At 38.6% G+C, this 17,732-nt stretch overlaps 1 protein-coding gene across 2 annotated transcripts in view; it reads right to left on the bottom strand.

Annotated features, from left to right (window-relative positions):
* Positions 1–17,732, bottom strand: part of OTOGL (otogelin like) — a gene marked incomplete at both ends in the record, with an annotated part of 132,302 nt that overhangs the window by 35,111 nt on the left and 79,459 nt on the right. For both annotated transcript variants that reach the window (XM_080935537.1, XM_080935538.1), the window contains 6 exons: positions 4,292–4,409; positions 6,845–7,123; positions 8,692–8,859; positions 13,600–13,626; positions 14,842–14,998; positions 17,027–17,143. In XM_080935537.1, coding sequence (XP_080791663.1) covers positions 4,292–4,409; positions 6,845–7,123; positions 8,692–8,859; positions 13,600–13,626; positions 14,842–14,998; positions 17,027–17,143 — 866 coding nt within the window. The remainder of the gene's footprint in view (positions 1–4,291; positions 4,410–6,844; positions 7,124–8,691; positions 8,860–13,599; positions 13,627–14,841; positions 14,999–17,026; positions 17,144–17,732) is intronic.

The following is a 17,732-nucleotide window of genomic DNA, read 5'->3' as shown; positions in this document are numbered from 1 at the left end:
TGTGTGTATGTGTGTGTGTGTGTGTGTGTGTGTACCATGTATGTGTGGATGCTCTCCAAATCTAGAAGAGAATGTCAAATTCCCTGGAAATGAAGTTACAGGGAGTTGTGAGACACCCGTTGTGAATACTGGGAACATAAGTTTAGTCTTCTGTGAATCAAGTGCTCTAAACAAGAGAGCCATCTATTCAGCCCATAGTTTCATTTTCTATACATTCGACGTCTGAATGGATCACTATGATATTTGATAGTCACTGCCCTGAAGAGGTCTATAGAACAAAACACCATCAGCAATTGATTTCCCTGCCTATTATTCAGTGCTATGCTCCCGGAAAAGAGACTTGAGATCTCAATGAAAAAAGAAAAAGAAAAGGAGTGATACATAGCTGAGGATCTTTTTATATAAGCAGGGAGCAATAATGGCTGAGGCAGAAGTTCTCTGGAGTTTTAAGAGTTTGCACCAAAAATCGCAGCAGTGATGCGGGTGGATGTGTTTGTTGTTGCAAGCTGGGGGAGGACCATGTTCAAGACCTAGGATGTGGAGTTTGAATAAAGAACCCATTCCTCATTTGAGATACAGAAGAAAAGTAAGTCTCAAAAGTTCCAAGATGCCATTATCTGGAGGAGTAGGTGCACAATCCAGAAGGCAGCATGTCGGCTACCCTTCTTCCCCAGGAAGAAAGCCAAAATATGACTAAGATCCTATTTCCCTGCCATCTGGTTCAAGCTAGTGTCCAGTGTATCCTTATTGGGAAAAAAAATGTAATCTTCCTCGTGCAGCCAAGTCTAGTTATTAGATTCTAACATGCAACAGAAAATTAATGAGGATTCTCATTTGCAAAAGCTGATTATCTGCCCCTCAAATACACTAGCAGGCTGTGATAGTATTTTTATTTTATTTTTTTCAAAACACTTCCCATTCCTTCATCTGCTAATTATTTGGAGAAAGATGCTCAGCCTTTCTGTTCACAATAAACACAAACATGACAGGATGGGTCAGCAGCAGCAGAGGGCAGTGTTTGTGAGGCTAAGGCTTGATGAGGGAAGGTTTGCAAAGTCTTAGATACCACATTTACTAATGATCCTTTTAAAATATGACTAGTTAGTTTCTACGTGATCGGCTGCTTGCTTCATACAATGGACTTGAGTAATAAAACTCTAATCAATAATATAATCCCATTTGAAACTTTATCAGGCAGCAGAAGTGAAATTAAAGTTATAAGGGAGTTGGCAAGCTAAAGACCATAGATTATAGTCAAGTGCAATAATCCTTATTTTTTAAATATATACACATATTACTCAATTATTTTTTTCAGTTTCTTTGTAAAGGAACCCATTTTGTTATACCACTTTCCAAAAGTCCATTATTTTACTCCTTATGAGTAACTTTATAGTCACACATGTCAGGATCCTATTTGCCTTGTCATGCAGCTAATATTGTGCCCAACTTCCAAGCGATAGAATCACTCAGCATGAAAAAGTTATGATAAAAGACAAATAATGAGAGTCTACATATGTGCTCTACAGTCCCCTGCTTGACGTGGCTTCTCACAAACAGTACTTCATTTTAATAAAGCATGTTATTTTTCAACAGTTGCTTGGTAACAGAAACTCAAATAATCAGCAACAAGAGTGATTGGTGGTTCATTTGGACACTTTAAAGAAGGGAGCAGGGTCACATTAAAGCCCAACCTAGTGCATGAGTCCCCTTGAGCCATAGGCACAATCAAAAGTCAGCCTAGACACATTGGCATAAAGGATAAGAGAGAAGAAAGGATGGACAGAAGGAAGAAAGATCTTGGCAGGTATAAATTTCTTCCAATATCTTTAAGGCACCCCCAATCCTCCCTTTAAGAGGAATAACTTTAAAACCATGCACATGAGGCATTGGAGAGTTGGTGTTAGTCACCTTAGACATGGCTAATAAGTGTAATAATAAGTGTAACAGTAATAATGACAATAATAAGTAATAAGAGTTCACTTCCTCCCCAGCTCCCTGGGGTCATTACCATGTGGTTGTTCAGCATCCTCACATCCTCGTAGCTACCAGAAGATTCATGATGAAATACACTTGTGAGTGTGAATAAGTCCAAAAAGTAGTAAAAAATTATACACACCACACACGCATGCACACATAAACACACAAAAACATGCACATACATTTCTTTCCACATAAAGAGAGCAAGTAGAATTTCCTATCCTTCCTCTCCACTTACAGAACCTGACACTCGGGGCACAGGTAGTCAAACTCTTTTTTCTCAGGCTGTGGGGCTTAGCTCGAGCTGAGTGACCTCTGAGTCTCAGCTGGCCTGCTCTTAAATGAGGGGATAGTGCTATTAGCCATTCCACAGAGTCTTGGGACATGCCACCTAAAAGTGCTGTTGACAGACGGAGAGCTCCTAAGATAGCCCAAGTCTCACTATTCACATGCTTGGGGAATTTTACAATACCAAGATAGTAATAATCATTCTGAGAAGAAGCTTCTAGGGCTTCAATATAAAATGACCCCAAAATAGTCTCTCTCCCTGTTCCTCCATCCCAGCAAAAACGCCTGCTCGTGAAAGCTGCCTGCACTTCCTGCTTCCATTGTGCCTCTTCCTCCTGTCCAGGGCATCAAACTCTATGAAGGATTCTCAGTCTTAAGTTTAATATCCTTGATAGTAAACACCTTTTCCTAACTTTTCCCTTTTCTCATCAAAGGTCAAGACAGCCTTCCGTGGAGTTATGTGATTTGAACATTCTGATAACTGTCCAGTCTTCACCTTTCTAAACTGAAGTTCCCAGAGAAAGCCACCCATGTGTTAAAAGTTCTACAAGGCTAGTGAATGGCAAGTAAGACCTGCCAGATGAAGGGGGCTGGAATGTTGCAGATCTGGAGCTAAGATCTCTTGGGCTAAATTTAGTCTCTGTTAACATCCAACCTTTGCTCACTACTGTTCATATGACCTAAAAATCTTACAAATCAAATAAAATCATTGGGGAGGTACCAGCAAAACATATCAGACTAGCTCCGACTGACCCAAAAGCTCAGATTCTTCCAAAGCCCACAGAAAATATTTTGCACTTTGCTGTAATCTGCCAATTTCAAATTCTTATTTGTGTATTTAAAAAATACTTTTATCTACATATTTCCTTCATTCTTTAGTATAAAAGCATATGAACCACTCTCCAATAGAAACATGGTATTTGGGGGCAATTGCAATCCATATTCTGAAGAGTTGGGTGCTCATACTTTGATGAAGAATAAAATATCTTATGCCACTTTGGGATAAGAACTGCATTTTGCAAGGAACACTGGGAAAGAGACAAGTTCATCCAGCTCCAATCTCTCAACTCTGGGATCACTCTGGAGTACTCAAGTCCTCTCCCCCACCATTCATCTCCAGAATCTGATCACATGACCTCTGAAAAGTCCTAGATCAGCCAAATCCCTTGTGAGCTCCATAACTGGCATATTCTGCCCTGTTCCACCACCAACAGTCTATTGCAGTTCAACATCCATAGAGCACATACTAGATCTTGCCATTTCTTTGAATGATGTATGTTGATGTTCTCTGTTGCACAGTAAATCACCAAGGCCTCATCATAGAATTCCCAGCCATAGTGGTTCTCTGGTCACAGCTCCTGCTTCTTTCATGTCTATTCATGTTTCATTTTCCTTAAAACAACTTTGCTGAACTTCAAATATAGCAAATATGTATCTACCACAAGACCTTCACATATTTCTCAGATCAAAAGTTTCTTCTGCAAATATACACAGGGCCAGTTGCCTGGCTTCCTTCAGATAGCTGATGAGATCACAACTTCCAGATGTCCTCTTTCCCTACTACCAGTCTCTCTCGCTCCCTCCCTCCCTCTCTCTCCTTCCCTTTCCCTACCTTTCTCTCTTTCCCTCTCTCTCCTCTCTCTCTTCTTTACCTCTTTTTCCTTCTCCTCTTCCTCTTCCTCTTCCCCTTATTTTCCTTATTATCTCTAAAACACATAGCACTAACAGCACAACATATTCTATATGTACACTTTTATTTTATTTTCTGCTTCAACCCATCTGTAGGTCACATGAGGTCAAGGCCTTTGTCTATTCTTTTTACAATTAGATTTAAGCAGTAAGCAGAATTACTCACATATAATATAGATCTTCAGTACCTATTGAGGTTAAAATTCAATCAACCCATAGGTTAGCATGTGGAACAGATATTGGATTTGTTTTTCTACTTTTCAGCCAACACAGAAATCACATGAGATAGAATCTGTTGTTACTGGAATTTGTGGGCCTTTGGACTAGTGTTACTTACGGTGGAAGGAATGTACAGGCTAGGGCTTCTGGATCACTGCATGTTTTAAAGCAAGGAGTAGCACAAGGTTCATATCTCCATTCACACATCCTCCGGTATGGTACCACTGCCTGGATTTCTGAGACAACAAGAAGAAGTTGGGGTTATGCACATTGAGGCACATATTTTGAAAACTAATAATTTCTGATATGAACCCCCATGTTGTTCGGCTCCTCTTTTGTCACAGTGTTCTATAACCAACAAGGTTGTTGGGTAAAAGCATTACAATTCCCAGTGGAACCAGAATATGGTGCTCATGTTGAATGGTTAAACGCATAGCTAGTCACCAACGCATTAGCTTTCCTGTCTCTTACATTTGGTGACACTTTCACTGGTTTTCCCATCATAGTCGCTGAGAGCTTTAACTCTTAACATTATATTTTTCTGTTTTATCCTTGCACAGCTCTACTGAGGAAATATTACTTGCAATCTAAAAATTTTATTATAACATCCAAACATCTTGACAGTCCCCCAATCAATAAGGAAAAGGGAAATAAAACACAGCTCAAGAGCAAAACTCTCGAGAGCATTTCATCTTTGTTCTTCTGAGAAAACTTAGCACATTGTCTCAGACATGGAGACATGGTAAGTATTGCTTGAATACAAGAGAATAAATTGGCATGATTGGAAGACAGATAAATGTCTGTAGCTCTAGAAGATACTTAGCTTAAGGGCTTTTCTCCAGCAAATTCTGGCAATAAATTTTCTTTCCTACATCATGTAAAACTCTTCTTGGAACAGCTCAGGTTTACCTGATATATATATGTATATACATATATATGTGTGTGTGTGTGTGTGTGTATAATTTATAACAGATCATTTAAGCCTATATCTTGAGTCTTCTCCCTTGAAGACATTAATTCTAAAGCATGACAAGGAAATGGGCTGTTTGAGAAATATTGCTTGTGTATGCAGAGCCCAGCTAGAGTTTCAGCTTCCTGGATACCAAAAAATTGTATTCCTGGCTTTAAGACCAGCAGAGACCACTGGAGTCTCCCAGAGGATGAAGCCTCTAGTGATCAGATTCTCATTTGATACGACTGATCATCTTTCACTTTACCATGACTGGGATACCTAGATCTGACTCTAGCAGAGCAGACATCTGGATTAAAGAGGAAATAGATGCTTATTAAGTTCAACTTCACATAAAATCAGCACAGCACTCTATAAGATCTTATACAAGCATGTCAGTATTTATTTCTTAAGAGTCTAGAGGAAGTAGAAATGTCCCCAGATGGTCTTGGCAATTCATAACTTTTAGAGTCCCACTTGGGCTTCTTACACTACAGAATGTCATGGAAATGTGCTAGGGAAACTGTTACAGAGGCTAACCTGGGCCAGCCTCCCTACGCCTGGGCATCCCAAAAAGTCTGTGCTTAGGAAAGTCAGTGGAACCCAGAGGCTGTTCCCTCTGCTGACCTGGATCTGGAGTATGTAAATACAAGACACAACCTGCTCTGACCTGCTATTCTGAGCAGGGAAGCTGGGAGTAAGACACTGGCTCAGTGTGAATCCTAAGTCTCTGTGGTTCCCAGCACCTAATGGAAAATGATAGAGTTCCTTGTCCTGGTCCCTCTGTCTGACTAGACATAAACAAGTGCTGAAACCATTGGGGCTCCTGCAGCCCTGCTTTGAGCCCCTTGCTACAGTCACACTATTGGTTGCATTTATCCAAAACTCCTGTTTGACTTAAAGCTTTTGAAACCAAGGGTTTATGCTACAGAATACTTCTAAAGTGCATATTGGGTTTTCTGAAATCCACCCATTAAAGAGCTTTTTACATGCCCGTGCACAGTAGAGAGGGCAAATGATTAGCAGTATTGATCTTCTTCTTCAGGGATCAATTAATACAGAGCAGTATTTGGAAGACTACAGACAGAAATCTAGCCACTGCATTTTGAAAGGGAGCAGGACTTCTGCTGTACAAAGAGAGGCTTGCTTTCTGACAGGTAGATCTCCTCAGGGGTAGACCACAAGAGCCCTTTCTCAGAAATCTGATCAACCTTGTCCCAAAGAAGCTTTCCATAGGTCAATAAATGCATTCACTCTTAGATTCAGGAGACAGAGATAAATATGCTTCTGTTGAGCCTAAAAATCAGATGGATATAAGGCCTTCATAGGAAAAGAAAAGTAGATACAGATACTAGACCATTTCATGAGATGTGAGTAACTAGCTTCTGGTGTAAAAACCCAATAAGTGTTATTAGTAATATATGGAGAAATAATTATAAAGTTATTAGAGTTATTATAATGCATTTATATCCATGCATTTAGCATAGTAGATAAAATCAGCATTATTCCTTCTCTTTAGCTGATAAGCAGCCTGTAGAGTAGAAAGTTTAGGGTCATGTGACTTGGATATGGTAGCATCTCACATGGCCTGCAATAGACTCAGACACCTAATATCAGTGTCTCACATGGCCTGCACACAGACTCAGATGCCTAATGTTAGCATCTGACATTGTCTTCACAGCCTAAGACTGTGCTCCTCTTTGGAGGTCTCAGGAAGCACACCTTCTATGCTGAAGCTACTTGACTGCTTGAATTCTTCTGAATCATCATATTTTGATGCTTTGACACTAGAATCCATGAAAACGATGAAGTAGCCTTTCTTGCTGTATAATTCAAATGCACTGTAACCAGGAATCCAGAGGCCTTGGTGGTGGAAAAATGTTGCTCTCTGATGAAATGCAGGGTTTGCCTGCCACAGCTTCAAGCCAAGAGAGTCATTGTCATGGACATAGAGAAAGAAGTTCGGCCTTTCAGCAGATTCCAAGGAAACAAGAGCCAATGCTGTAAAAACAGAGTATATTAATGACTTAGAGTCTCAGGGGAAGGTATAACATAGGCAATCACCTTACAATATGCATTGACAAGGTTGAAAATGGTCAAATATTTGCCATGCAATATTAATGCCCACATCGCCCATGTTGGGCATGAATTGAAAGCTTTCAAGATAGAAAAACCAATACTTTAAATGTGGTGGAGAGCAATGAACCCTCCCCAAATCAATCTCTGGCAAGTTCTGGTTCTTAATTTACCTATTGTATTGGAAAAGGGAAAAAAATAATATGTATGTATTTATAGGCTGTCAGGTTTTCACATATAAAATCTATAAAGCACTAAACTGTGATAGAAAAAGAATGAGAAAACAGGAAAAGTACTAACTTAAGTGTGTAACCAACTGCTCTTCACATCAGTGGTGTCTGTAGAAAAAATGATTCTCATATGTGACTTTGCTACATTGAGAATTGTTATATACTCAATAGTACTGCATATTTTTCAAAAGATGACAAAATGGCTAATGAGTGATCGGACTTTATAAAGCATTGGATACGTATGATTGTATTTTGTTAATTTGCTTTGAAATTGTACATATTATGAGATTCAAGCTATAAACTATTTCATTAAAATATTGTGCTGATTTTTGGAAAAGACAGTATTTGTATCTTTTAAGAACAATAGTTACTATGAATAAAAAAAAAAATCAAGAAATCTAGCAAATGCAAAGTTACCAAGAACGTTTATTTTGTCCCTAAAACTGGCAAATATCATGACTGAGAAGCCAAAAATGCAAAATAAAAATCAAATAATTTTTTCATACAAAGAAAATCAGGTGTAACTAATTACGAGTTAAAACTTCATATTTGCAGAACTTAGAGAGTTCATTTTCCAGGACAAAAACAAAAGCATATTGTCACAAGCGCCTGTTTCTTGTGCTTACAGAAGAATCTGTGTATGGTTCTGGGTAGACTTCAATAAAAACATGGCTTAGCCTCACAGGCCATGTGGGGCCACGCCCACCGGGAAGAATGGAAGACAAACAGATACAAGCCTGGGAAGTAATTTGCTGCTACAAGTCAGTAAGTGAAGACAAGTTGAAGGAACTCAGGACAAGGACACTGAGACCAGGACAAAGGAGACACACTAAGGACAAAACTCTGTCATTATTGTCTACAGTCTGACATCTACCTTCCATACTCAACTCACGTGACACCAAATCAAATTCTTCCCGTTCACTTTAACCGCCTATTAGAGTCTTTTAAGTGTCAGGAATGCACAGTCTTTTAAACATTTTTAAATTAAGTTCTGGGGTTAATACCACAAACATTTAATCAGTGAGTTACTTAATACCTAAAAGACCCCATCAAATATCTACATTTCTAACATAACAATGCCAATAGATAAGTGAAGTATTTTATATGTAAAATAGCCATTTTGTATGCCGAGAGTTTGTTTTCTATTCCTCAGGGGAACTTAGAAAATGTCATAACATATGAAATCTCCAATTAATACCTGAGGAACGGTTAATGAAAAACTATAAGTTTAAAACCCAAATTTGCATTTTCAATTATACTTACAGGATGTCTTCTCTTTGAAAAGGCCCGGAGTGATCATAAAAATAAAAAATAAGTTACCATGACCACTATTTCTTGGTAAAGAGAAAATGGCTCTACTAGTTATATTGGCCCCGAGAACAAGGCCACTTTGCCCATAACTTGCCAGCATATACGGTCCTTCTCCAAGCCCTGGTAAAGGTACAAGTAAAATTATTTTAAATTAGCATAGCAAATTAGGTTTTTTAAAGTAAAAATACTCAATAAATATTAGGCAATTAAAATTTATTCACCAGTAAATTGACAACTATTTTTCTAAAAAAACCCAAGAATTTAGTTTAGAATATGTAAATTTAAAATATATAATTTAAACTTTGTAAATATGAATGATTGCATATATTTATAAATAAAAATATGCATGTGGGTCCATACATGAATTATTTTTATATATAAAACAAAAGTGAGTGGAAAAATGACTTAATTTTTTGCTCTTCAAATTCTCTTGCCTCTAAGAAAAAAAAAATTATCTAGATGACTTTCCAGTCTAACATCCAAGGATAAAAAAAAAAATATATATATATATAAAACATATGAAGCTTATCTGTATCAGAGTCTATGAGATGGCTCAGCAGATAAAAGTCATTTCTGCCCCAGCCCAATGACCTAAGTTTGTATGATTCCCTACAAATAACAGTGGGAAAGAGAACCTGACTGACTTATGAAGGCTCTCTTCTAACTTCCACGTTCATGCTATAACACACACACACACACAAATGCACGTGCATATGCACATGTTCCCACACATACATGTGCACACATACATACAAACACACAAATGCAATCACAGATACATACACTAAATGATGATTATAAATAAAATAAAAATTTTAAGATATTTATCTGCACTAGTAGCTCCACATTATGATGTTCTTCTATTTGCATTGTAGAAAAAACAAGAATTCAAAGACACAATATACACAATATACAATATCTTACTATTTGGGAAATTTTAATTTTTCACCAGTAACGAGTCTATAATAAGGAGAAAATAAGATGCCTAAAACCAGACCTGAAACTCCTCAGAGGAATTTTTCTGCAAACCTCATCTCATAAAAATAAATATATAAATGATAACCATACTTATTAATACTTTTAATTACAATTTTATTATGAGATTAATGTTCCATCAACCCAATCTCTGTGCTACTAGTGTCCTTAATATAACTAAGCATAGTAAAACATTTATCGAATAAAGTCACTCTGAACATCGTTATATACAATGTTGATTGGGATCCTAAAGTCCACATACGGTTATAATGTCATTCCCCTAACATTCTAAGAAAATGACATAAAGCAACCATGAGGATCTTAACACACGGCACGGATGCTTTCAAGCCACAGCTTTCACTATTCCTGATTTTGTCTTCTGACAATTATTTATTTCTGTATTTTCTTTCAATAGTGGAACTACCTTTAGAGCACAGTTTCTGACATACAGGAGATGAATAGGGGAAAGAGAGTTCAGCTGTCAGTGTGCTGAGAAGCCAAGATAGTTTATAATAGCTGTGAAATTATTTAGCATAAACAGATTGTGAAACAATGTTGTGACTCCTTTTTTAATAATTTCTATCAGCAACCTCTACAACTCTATAATCTTCTTCAGTCACCTATCTCTCCTGCAATAAACTCTTTCTTTTGGGCACAGTGACACTTTTCCCTATTACTTGAAACATAGAAGATCAATTCTCTGCCTATCCCTCCGAATCTCACAGTGTCCCCTCGTGGATGGATACCCTCTGTTCACCTTCTGATACTGTAAATAAGGTATCATAAATGGAACTAAAGAAGGTGGTTTGAGAATTTGATAATATGTTAGCATTTTGTCTAAGCTCAGCCCCACAGTTACCTAGCAACAGCCAGGTATACTCTGTCCCACAGTTACCTGGCAACAGCCAGATATTCCTAACTCATTATAAAAGGGGCTGCTTACCCCCTCTACTCTCTCTTGCTCACAACTGTCCCTTCGCCCCTTTCTCCCTCTCTCCCTATTCCCTTCCCCCTTTCTCTCCAAATGTTCATGGCAGACCTCCACTTCTCTACTCTCTCTTTCCTTCTTCTTCTCCTCCTCCTTTGTCCTCCCCCCTCATCCCAAAGAAAACTTTCTTTTGGAATTGTGTTGGCCTGGTGTGATCTGTCCTACAAGCCATCATTTTAACACAACAGGTAACACAATAGAAAATGGACCACCAGTGGAATTATGTGTGTGTGTGGCTATCTTCTTTTGGGTTTGTTAAAAGAGATTACTTTCCTGCTTTTTCTTGGGAAACGCATGCTGACAGGAGCCTGCTATAGGTGTTTTCCAAGAGGCTCTGCCAGAGCCTGACAAATACAGAGGTGGATGCTCACAACCAACCATTGGACTGAGCAAGGGGTACCCAATGGAGGAGTTAGAGAAAGGACTGGAGAAGCTGAGGGGCTTTGCAATTCCATAGGAAGAATAATAATATCAACCAACCAGAATCCCCCTTCCAGAGCTCTCAATGAGCACACATAGAGAAACCTGTGGCTCCAGCTGCATATGTAGCAGAGGATGGCCTGGTCTGGCATCAATGGGAAGAGATGTCCTTGGTCCTATGAAGGCTCACTGCCTCAGTGTAGGGAAATGCCAGGGCGGGGAGTCAGGAGTGGGTGGGTGGATGGGTATGACAGCACCCTCATAGGAGCTGGAGGAGGGTGGATGGGATAGGGGGTTTCTGGAAGGAAAACTGGGAAAGGAAATAATATTTGAAACGTAAATTAAAAATATTCAATCAAAGAAAGAAAACAGACCACCAACTCAACAGAAGCAAAAAGTACCAAGCCTCAAGTAGCTGTAACTCAGGATGCCCAGTGGTCTGCAGATAACAGGCCAGAAAGAACAACAGAGGACCCAAAGCAGAGCCATGGGAGAGTACAGTTTTAAATGAGGAAGTCAAAAAGTCACCTCCTCATGCACAGAAGTGTTAACCACACCTAGAAGGCAGTAAAGACTGCAGGCTCCGTGCCTTCGAAGTCCTAGGTGACTACAAGTCCCAGTTAATCCTAATTTTGTTAAGTGCCTTTGGCAAAATAATTCAGTCATGTCTCAGTTTCCTCTTAAATAAAAATGCTAGCAGGAGTTACTTTTATTATTACTGTTGCTATTATTAGCCAATCAATTACATTTTAAATCATGGAGTCCAGAATATTGATTTACTCAATCCCAGCTTTCGGTCTCACCTCCCCTTCTCCTTCTGTGTCCCCGGAGACTCTGGCTCTTTGACTCTTATGCATTTTTCTCTCCATGTTTCTGTCTGTCTGTCTCTGTCTTCTGCTCTCTAGTGTTCTCTTCTTTTCATACTCGTGTGTGTGTGTGTGTGTGTGTGTGTGTGTGTGTGTGTGTGTGTGTGTACACATTTCTGCTTCTCTGATGATAACAATTTTGTTACAAGTCATACCTTTGGTCAAATTTTCTTTTGCATGTAACAGAAGCACAAGCCTCCACCCATTTTTTTTTCTTAATCATCTCCATATCTCTGAAGTTATGGAGGTTTCCTTATACAACCTAAGCCATTAGCAACCTCCCTCGCTGAGATGAAATGCCGGCTCTCGTTTCCTTCAACCACGACTCTGTATCATCCGCCACAGTCTGGAGTTGCCCAGGCACTGACAACATGTCACCTGTCCAGACTAGGTTCCAGTAATTGCGTCTTTCTCGTTGTATCATTTGAGGAAATGGCATCCCTGCATCTGCTGCCATCTGACTTTTGCACTGAGGACCTCATCCACCTCTTCTCACACTTGTGTAAAACACCGGCTCAGATGCTCCGCTACAAGGCAGGATGCTTGCTGAAGCGAAAGGCTTTGATTGCCACCGGCTTAAGTTTCTACTTGGGCAATGTGCTAATGTTTGCAGCAGTGGTAAAGTACGTCTCTCGTGTTCTCAACTTTGTTTCTTTGTCCTTGACAACATAATAAAATTTATCTGTGGCCATGATGATGCTTAATGATCACCAGAATTTATTTCGTCAAAGTGACACTTGCTATTCTTTGATCAGAGTCTGCCCTCGCCTCCCCTGTAACCTCTGCTAAACGTTGGGTTTTTCTCCACTTCTGTGCGTCTGTTATGAATAACACACGTAATGGACGAAAAAAGAATTTCATTCTGCCTGGATTATTTTATTCCGCTTAACAACTTCTTTTATGTTCAGTCGTGCTGTCATAAATAATAAAAGTCTTATTTCTTACTTTTGGCTAACTCCTGAATAGCTAGAGGAAAGGGTTTTAAGGGTTCTCACCACAGACAGTAAACGCTGAGATTACAGACACACTAATTAGTCTGATCGTATCATTCCACTGGGCACTCACATATAAGACCAGATAGAGAAACTTGCCCATTTAAAAGTATGGAAACCTTAAGAGTTGTGAACAAGTTTCACAGTTATATGTAATAATCTGTATTGATCACCACAGTTACTCTAGCAAACTAAAACTTTCTGTTCTTTGATCAGTATCTGTCATTTTCTTGTTAATTCTCCTCCCCAACCCAAGAGCACTGCATTTTCTCTCCATTTTGATGAGTCTGTTTTAAGCAGGCTGTGCCTTTGCTATAATTTAATATTTTAAGTATATTTAAAAATTAATTTAATTGCTCATTCACTTGTGTCACTGCTAAATTATCCTTGGAAGACCATCTAAGAACATTAACCTTAATTACACACTGGTTTTTAGAAGATAAACTTTAACACCAGTCCTCAGAAAATTAGATCTATTGTAGGAGATAAAGCTTTTCTAACTTTGTCATTGAATTCCTGGACTGTTTGTGTTTTATTCACAGTATAAACTGTCCAGAAAGTTTTATCTGAAAAATATATGGCATAATACTGCAGTAATATTTATTAATGTGTCACATACCTTGATTATAATATTCACAGTCAAGGGCTAAAAAAAAGAAGAGTAGGTATTAAGTTGCATATAAATTAAATATTACTTATCTGAGTATGTGCAACACAGAGACATGCATTTATTAATAACTACATAAAATAACAGAGGCTGACATAGTTACTCAGAAACTTCCAATGAGCAAAGGCAACTGTGTGTATGTGTGTGTGTGTGTGTGTGAGAGAGAGAGAGAGAGAGAGAGAGAGAGAGAGAGAGAGAGAGAGAGAACACATACTTGTATATGAGTGTGTGTGAGAAAGAGAGCACATACATGTATATAAGTATAAGCATGTATGTATGTGAGAGAGAGAGCCTTTACATGTATAAGAGTGTGTGTGTCTGTATGTGAGAGAGATATATCACATACTTGTATATGAGTGTAAGTATTGTGTGAGAGAGAGAGAGCACACATGTATATGAGTGTGTGTGAGGGAGAGAGAGCACATGCATGTATATGAGTATGTGTGTGTGAGAGGGAGCACGTACATGAATGTGTGAGTGTGTGTGTGAGTGTGTGTGTGTGTGTGTGTGTGTGTGTGTGTGTGTGTGTGTGTGTGTATTTGTGTGTGTGTAGCTGATCTTTTTAAAATAGTCTCACTTACACCCTAGGTCAGCTTTAAACTCACAGTAATCTTCCAGTCTCAGCCACTCTGGTGCCAAGATACAAGTGTGCCCATGGTGTCTTACTCAAAGAGTACTTCTTGGGATGATGTGTTTCAATGAAATAGGTTTCGTGACATTATTTTAAAGATAGACAGAAGCTTGGCAAAAAAAAAAAAAAAAAGCCAATCACGGAAACTGTCCAAATTGTAATCTGTTCCTCAGATGTCTAACCATCCACATAAGTAAATAAAATGATTAAGGAGTCAAATCTGAAAGGAAATCACTCAAGTTGAATTTTTGAAAAAGAACCTCCTTATTATCAGAAGGATGAAACTTCACAAGCGTAAGAAGATAGGAATCATAAACAATTTCTGTGAAGATGTATGTAATTTATATTTCAAAAGTTGCAGGAACCATATGTAGTCAAACACAATAGAAAACTTAAAACATTTCTCTGATGTGATAATATGTGATTGTCAGGAGACTGAAACTTAGACAACTAAAACTCATTATCCATCCCTGAGTTTCATTACATTATGCCCCCAACAAAACAACAGTTAATTTGGATCTTCTTAAATGCCCACTTAGTGGTGTCCTATGCAAGGCACCCACCACAGACAGTGGGTGACCTCCAGTGAACGGGCACCCCTTCCTGGCAGCATTTGTAGGCATAGGCAGCCACACTGGTACACAGGCATTCACAGTCCCCGCCCAGGTTACAGTTACACGTATCTTCATGGCAGTTTTTGGCGAAAGACGTAACATCGATCTGGAAGTAAAAAGAAAGACATTGTGGCTTCAAGAAGCACTGAGTGTGACTGAATTCAGACTTATGAGAGAAGAGGAACAGCACACATTTCTCAGCACGGGTGTCATCAGCACAATACTGCCACCTACACAGACCTTATTGTCTCAACCCACTGTGCTGCCAAAGAAAATGGAATTACTCAGAAAATCCACCTCAAAGAACTAGCAAAATCAACAATAACAGATCTTTTTTTTTTTTTTTTTTTTTTTTTTTTTTTTTGGCATCTGCTCTAAGGCAGATTTTGGAATTTTGAAAGCCCGCTGTTGAATTGAATCGCCATTGGCATAACCCCCATGCATTAAAGAAGCTTGCTTTGTTTCTAAATGCATGATGCTTTTCTTCTCTTTCTTATCTCCTAGATGTCGGTATGCTGATGTGTTTATAGCAATGTGCAGCCTCCTTTAAGTGTCTGATACTCGCCTAATTACTTTCTTTGCATTGCCCTTGTAAAATCACTGATGCCACTGGATAGAGTGTGGCAATGTGCCACAAGAGAAGTTCTGTGTCAGTAATCTGTTTTATGTTGTGTGTCAATGCAATTTTCCCAGCAGCAGCAGCAGGGAGAGGACCCTTAAAACTCTGTGGCTTGGGTCCAGAATGAACACCATACTGCCTGTCAAGGAACTGCCTCCCTAAGAAGTGTTAAAATCTCAAAATAAGGGCCCTTCAATAAACTGGATTCTAGTCCATCCATGTTCTCTTAATGTAGCAAACAGCCTTGGACTTCCTTTAAATTGCTGAAAGTTTTAGTATTATAACCGCGTATATCACATCAATGCTTGCAGCAGACGTGTTTAAAATACAAATTATAAACATGTTACATGTTGACATGAAAACCTGGATTTTTGACTGAGCAAAATGAAGTCCGTAAGGAGAGTCTCACTGTACTGCAGACGTCTTTAACATCTTTTGGCAGCACACAACTGCGGTGCTGTCCACTGCTGTACTATTTTCACTGTGGCTTTGTTTTGGTTAAAATGAAGAATGGTCTCCATGTATATAGAATAAAGAAAGTCAGTAGTGGTTCATATCTTTGGAAGTAACCGTGGTGATATTCCTTTATACTATATCCAAAACTGCAGTTTTATTTTTTTTTAAAGTAGAATACAATGCATTAAGTAACACTGTATCAGTTTTAAACACCTTGTTTTAGTATTCTCCTTTCCCCATTTTCTTCACTGCCTCATCTTCAATATCTCTGATCCCCCACACAATACCTAGGGCACATTTTTTTTTTTCCTTTTCTTATGTCCCATGTGTTCTCTTTTAATCACTTCCTAGTCTTTCTCACCACCTACTAATTACCTTCTTGATTGACTTTTTATATTTAGGCTTCACCTTTTATATCTGTTTATATATAAATATGTATACATTGTAGGTTGTGATCTATAGAAAATTTTATATGAAGGGAAGTAGCAGGTGGAGTGAATTTAGAGGGGGCATTGTAGGGAGAGCTGGGGGAAGTGGAGAGGAGGCTGTGGTCGAAATGTATTATATGAGAGAAGAAAAATTGCTGTATTAAATACTTTCGCAACTTCTGGCAACCCAAAATTATCATGTGAGGAAGAAGGTTAGATATTTAAGTTACATTCTTAGAATTGCTCTAATAATATTTTAAGTATGCCCAACAGGATCCTATTCAACTATACTTACATAGAATGCCCACTTGAAATGTTTTCTAAGGACAAATAAACATCTATTCCCTTTATAAATTACAAATATTTACAAAATACTGTGGACACATTGCATTTCATCAACTAGAATGAATTAAAATGAACGTTTGCAGAGGTACACTGTTAGATAAGATGGGGTAAGGAGGAAAAGATGTCAACTAAATGTGTTGCTTATACAGGAAAAACACCAACAAAGGTCCCCTAACAAGACTGTAGGACACCTGAGACACATGAGTGGCTGAATTTATCCTACTCATCCCAGTATATACAGCAGCAGGTCTTTATATATGAGATTTTAGTGAAAGCATCCATTTACCACATTGCGACAAGGAGCGAAAGCATCACTGTACAGAATGGAACATTCTCTCTTGGCATAGGGAAATTTGTTCTGGTGTGCCTCGCAGGGCTTCAGCGCCTCAACAAGGTCTTCACACTGTTGAAAATCAAAGGGAAAAGACAAGGTTTGAAACTCTGAAGTCAAAGGAGCTGACCTGACTCTATCCATCACAGTAGTATCTAGCATAGCCTCGCCCTTTTAGACATGTTCACCTACTGCCTGATCTCCACCATACAGGTTATATATTGATAACAGAAGTCACTTCTGAGAAGCATCTAAGTATTAAAAAGAATGATATTAGAGAAAAATTCATCCTTTTGAATTTTTCACTTCTGTAACATCTTCAAATATAATTCTATGAGCTTCAATGTCCCCCTTAATGTTTCATTTTGTTCATTTTTGTCTGTAAAGACCATCTTTTGAGGTATTGGATGTACAGACTCTCTTCTGGGTATTAGATGTTCAGACCACTTTCTGAGGCATTGGATGTATGGACCACCTTCTGAGGAATTAGGTGTATGGACCACCTTCTGAGGTATTGGATGCACAAACCACCTTCTGAGGCATTGGATGTATGGACCACCTTTTGAGGTATTGGATGCACAGACCACCTTCTGAGGTATTGGATACACAGACCACCTTCTGAGGTATTGGATGTATGGACCACCTTCTGAGGTATTGGATG

This window comes from Micromys minutus (genome assembly GCF_963924665.1).
Source record: "Micromys minutus genome assembly, chromosome: 22".
NCBI classification, from domain to species: domain Eukaryota; kingdom Metazoa; phylum Chordata; class Mammalia; order Rodentia; family Muridae; genus Micromys; species Micromys minutus.
Note: the sequence above shows the minus strand (reverse complement) of the source record. Positions and strands in the feature narration are given on the sequence as shown.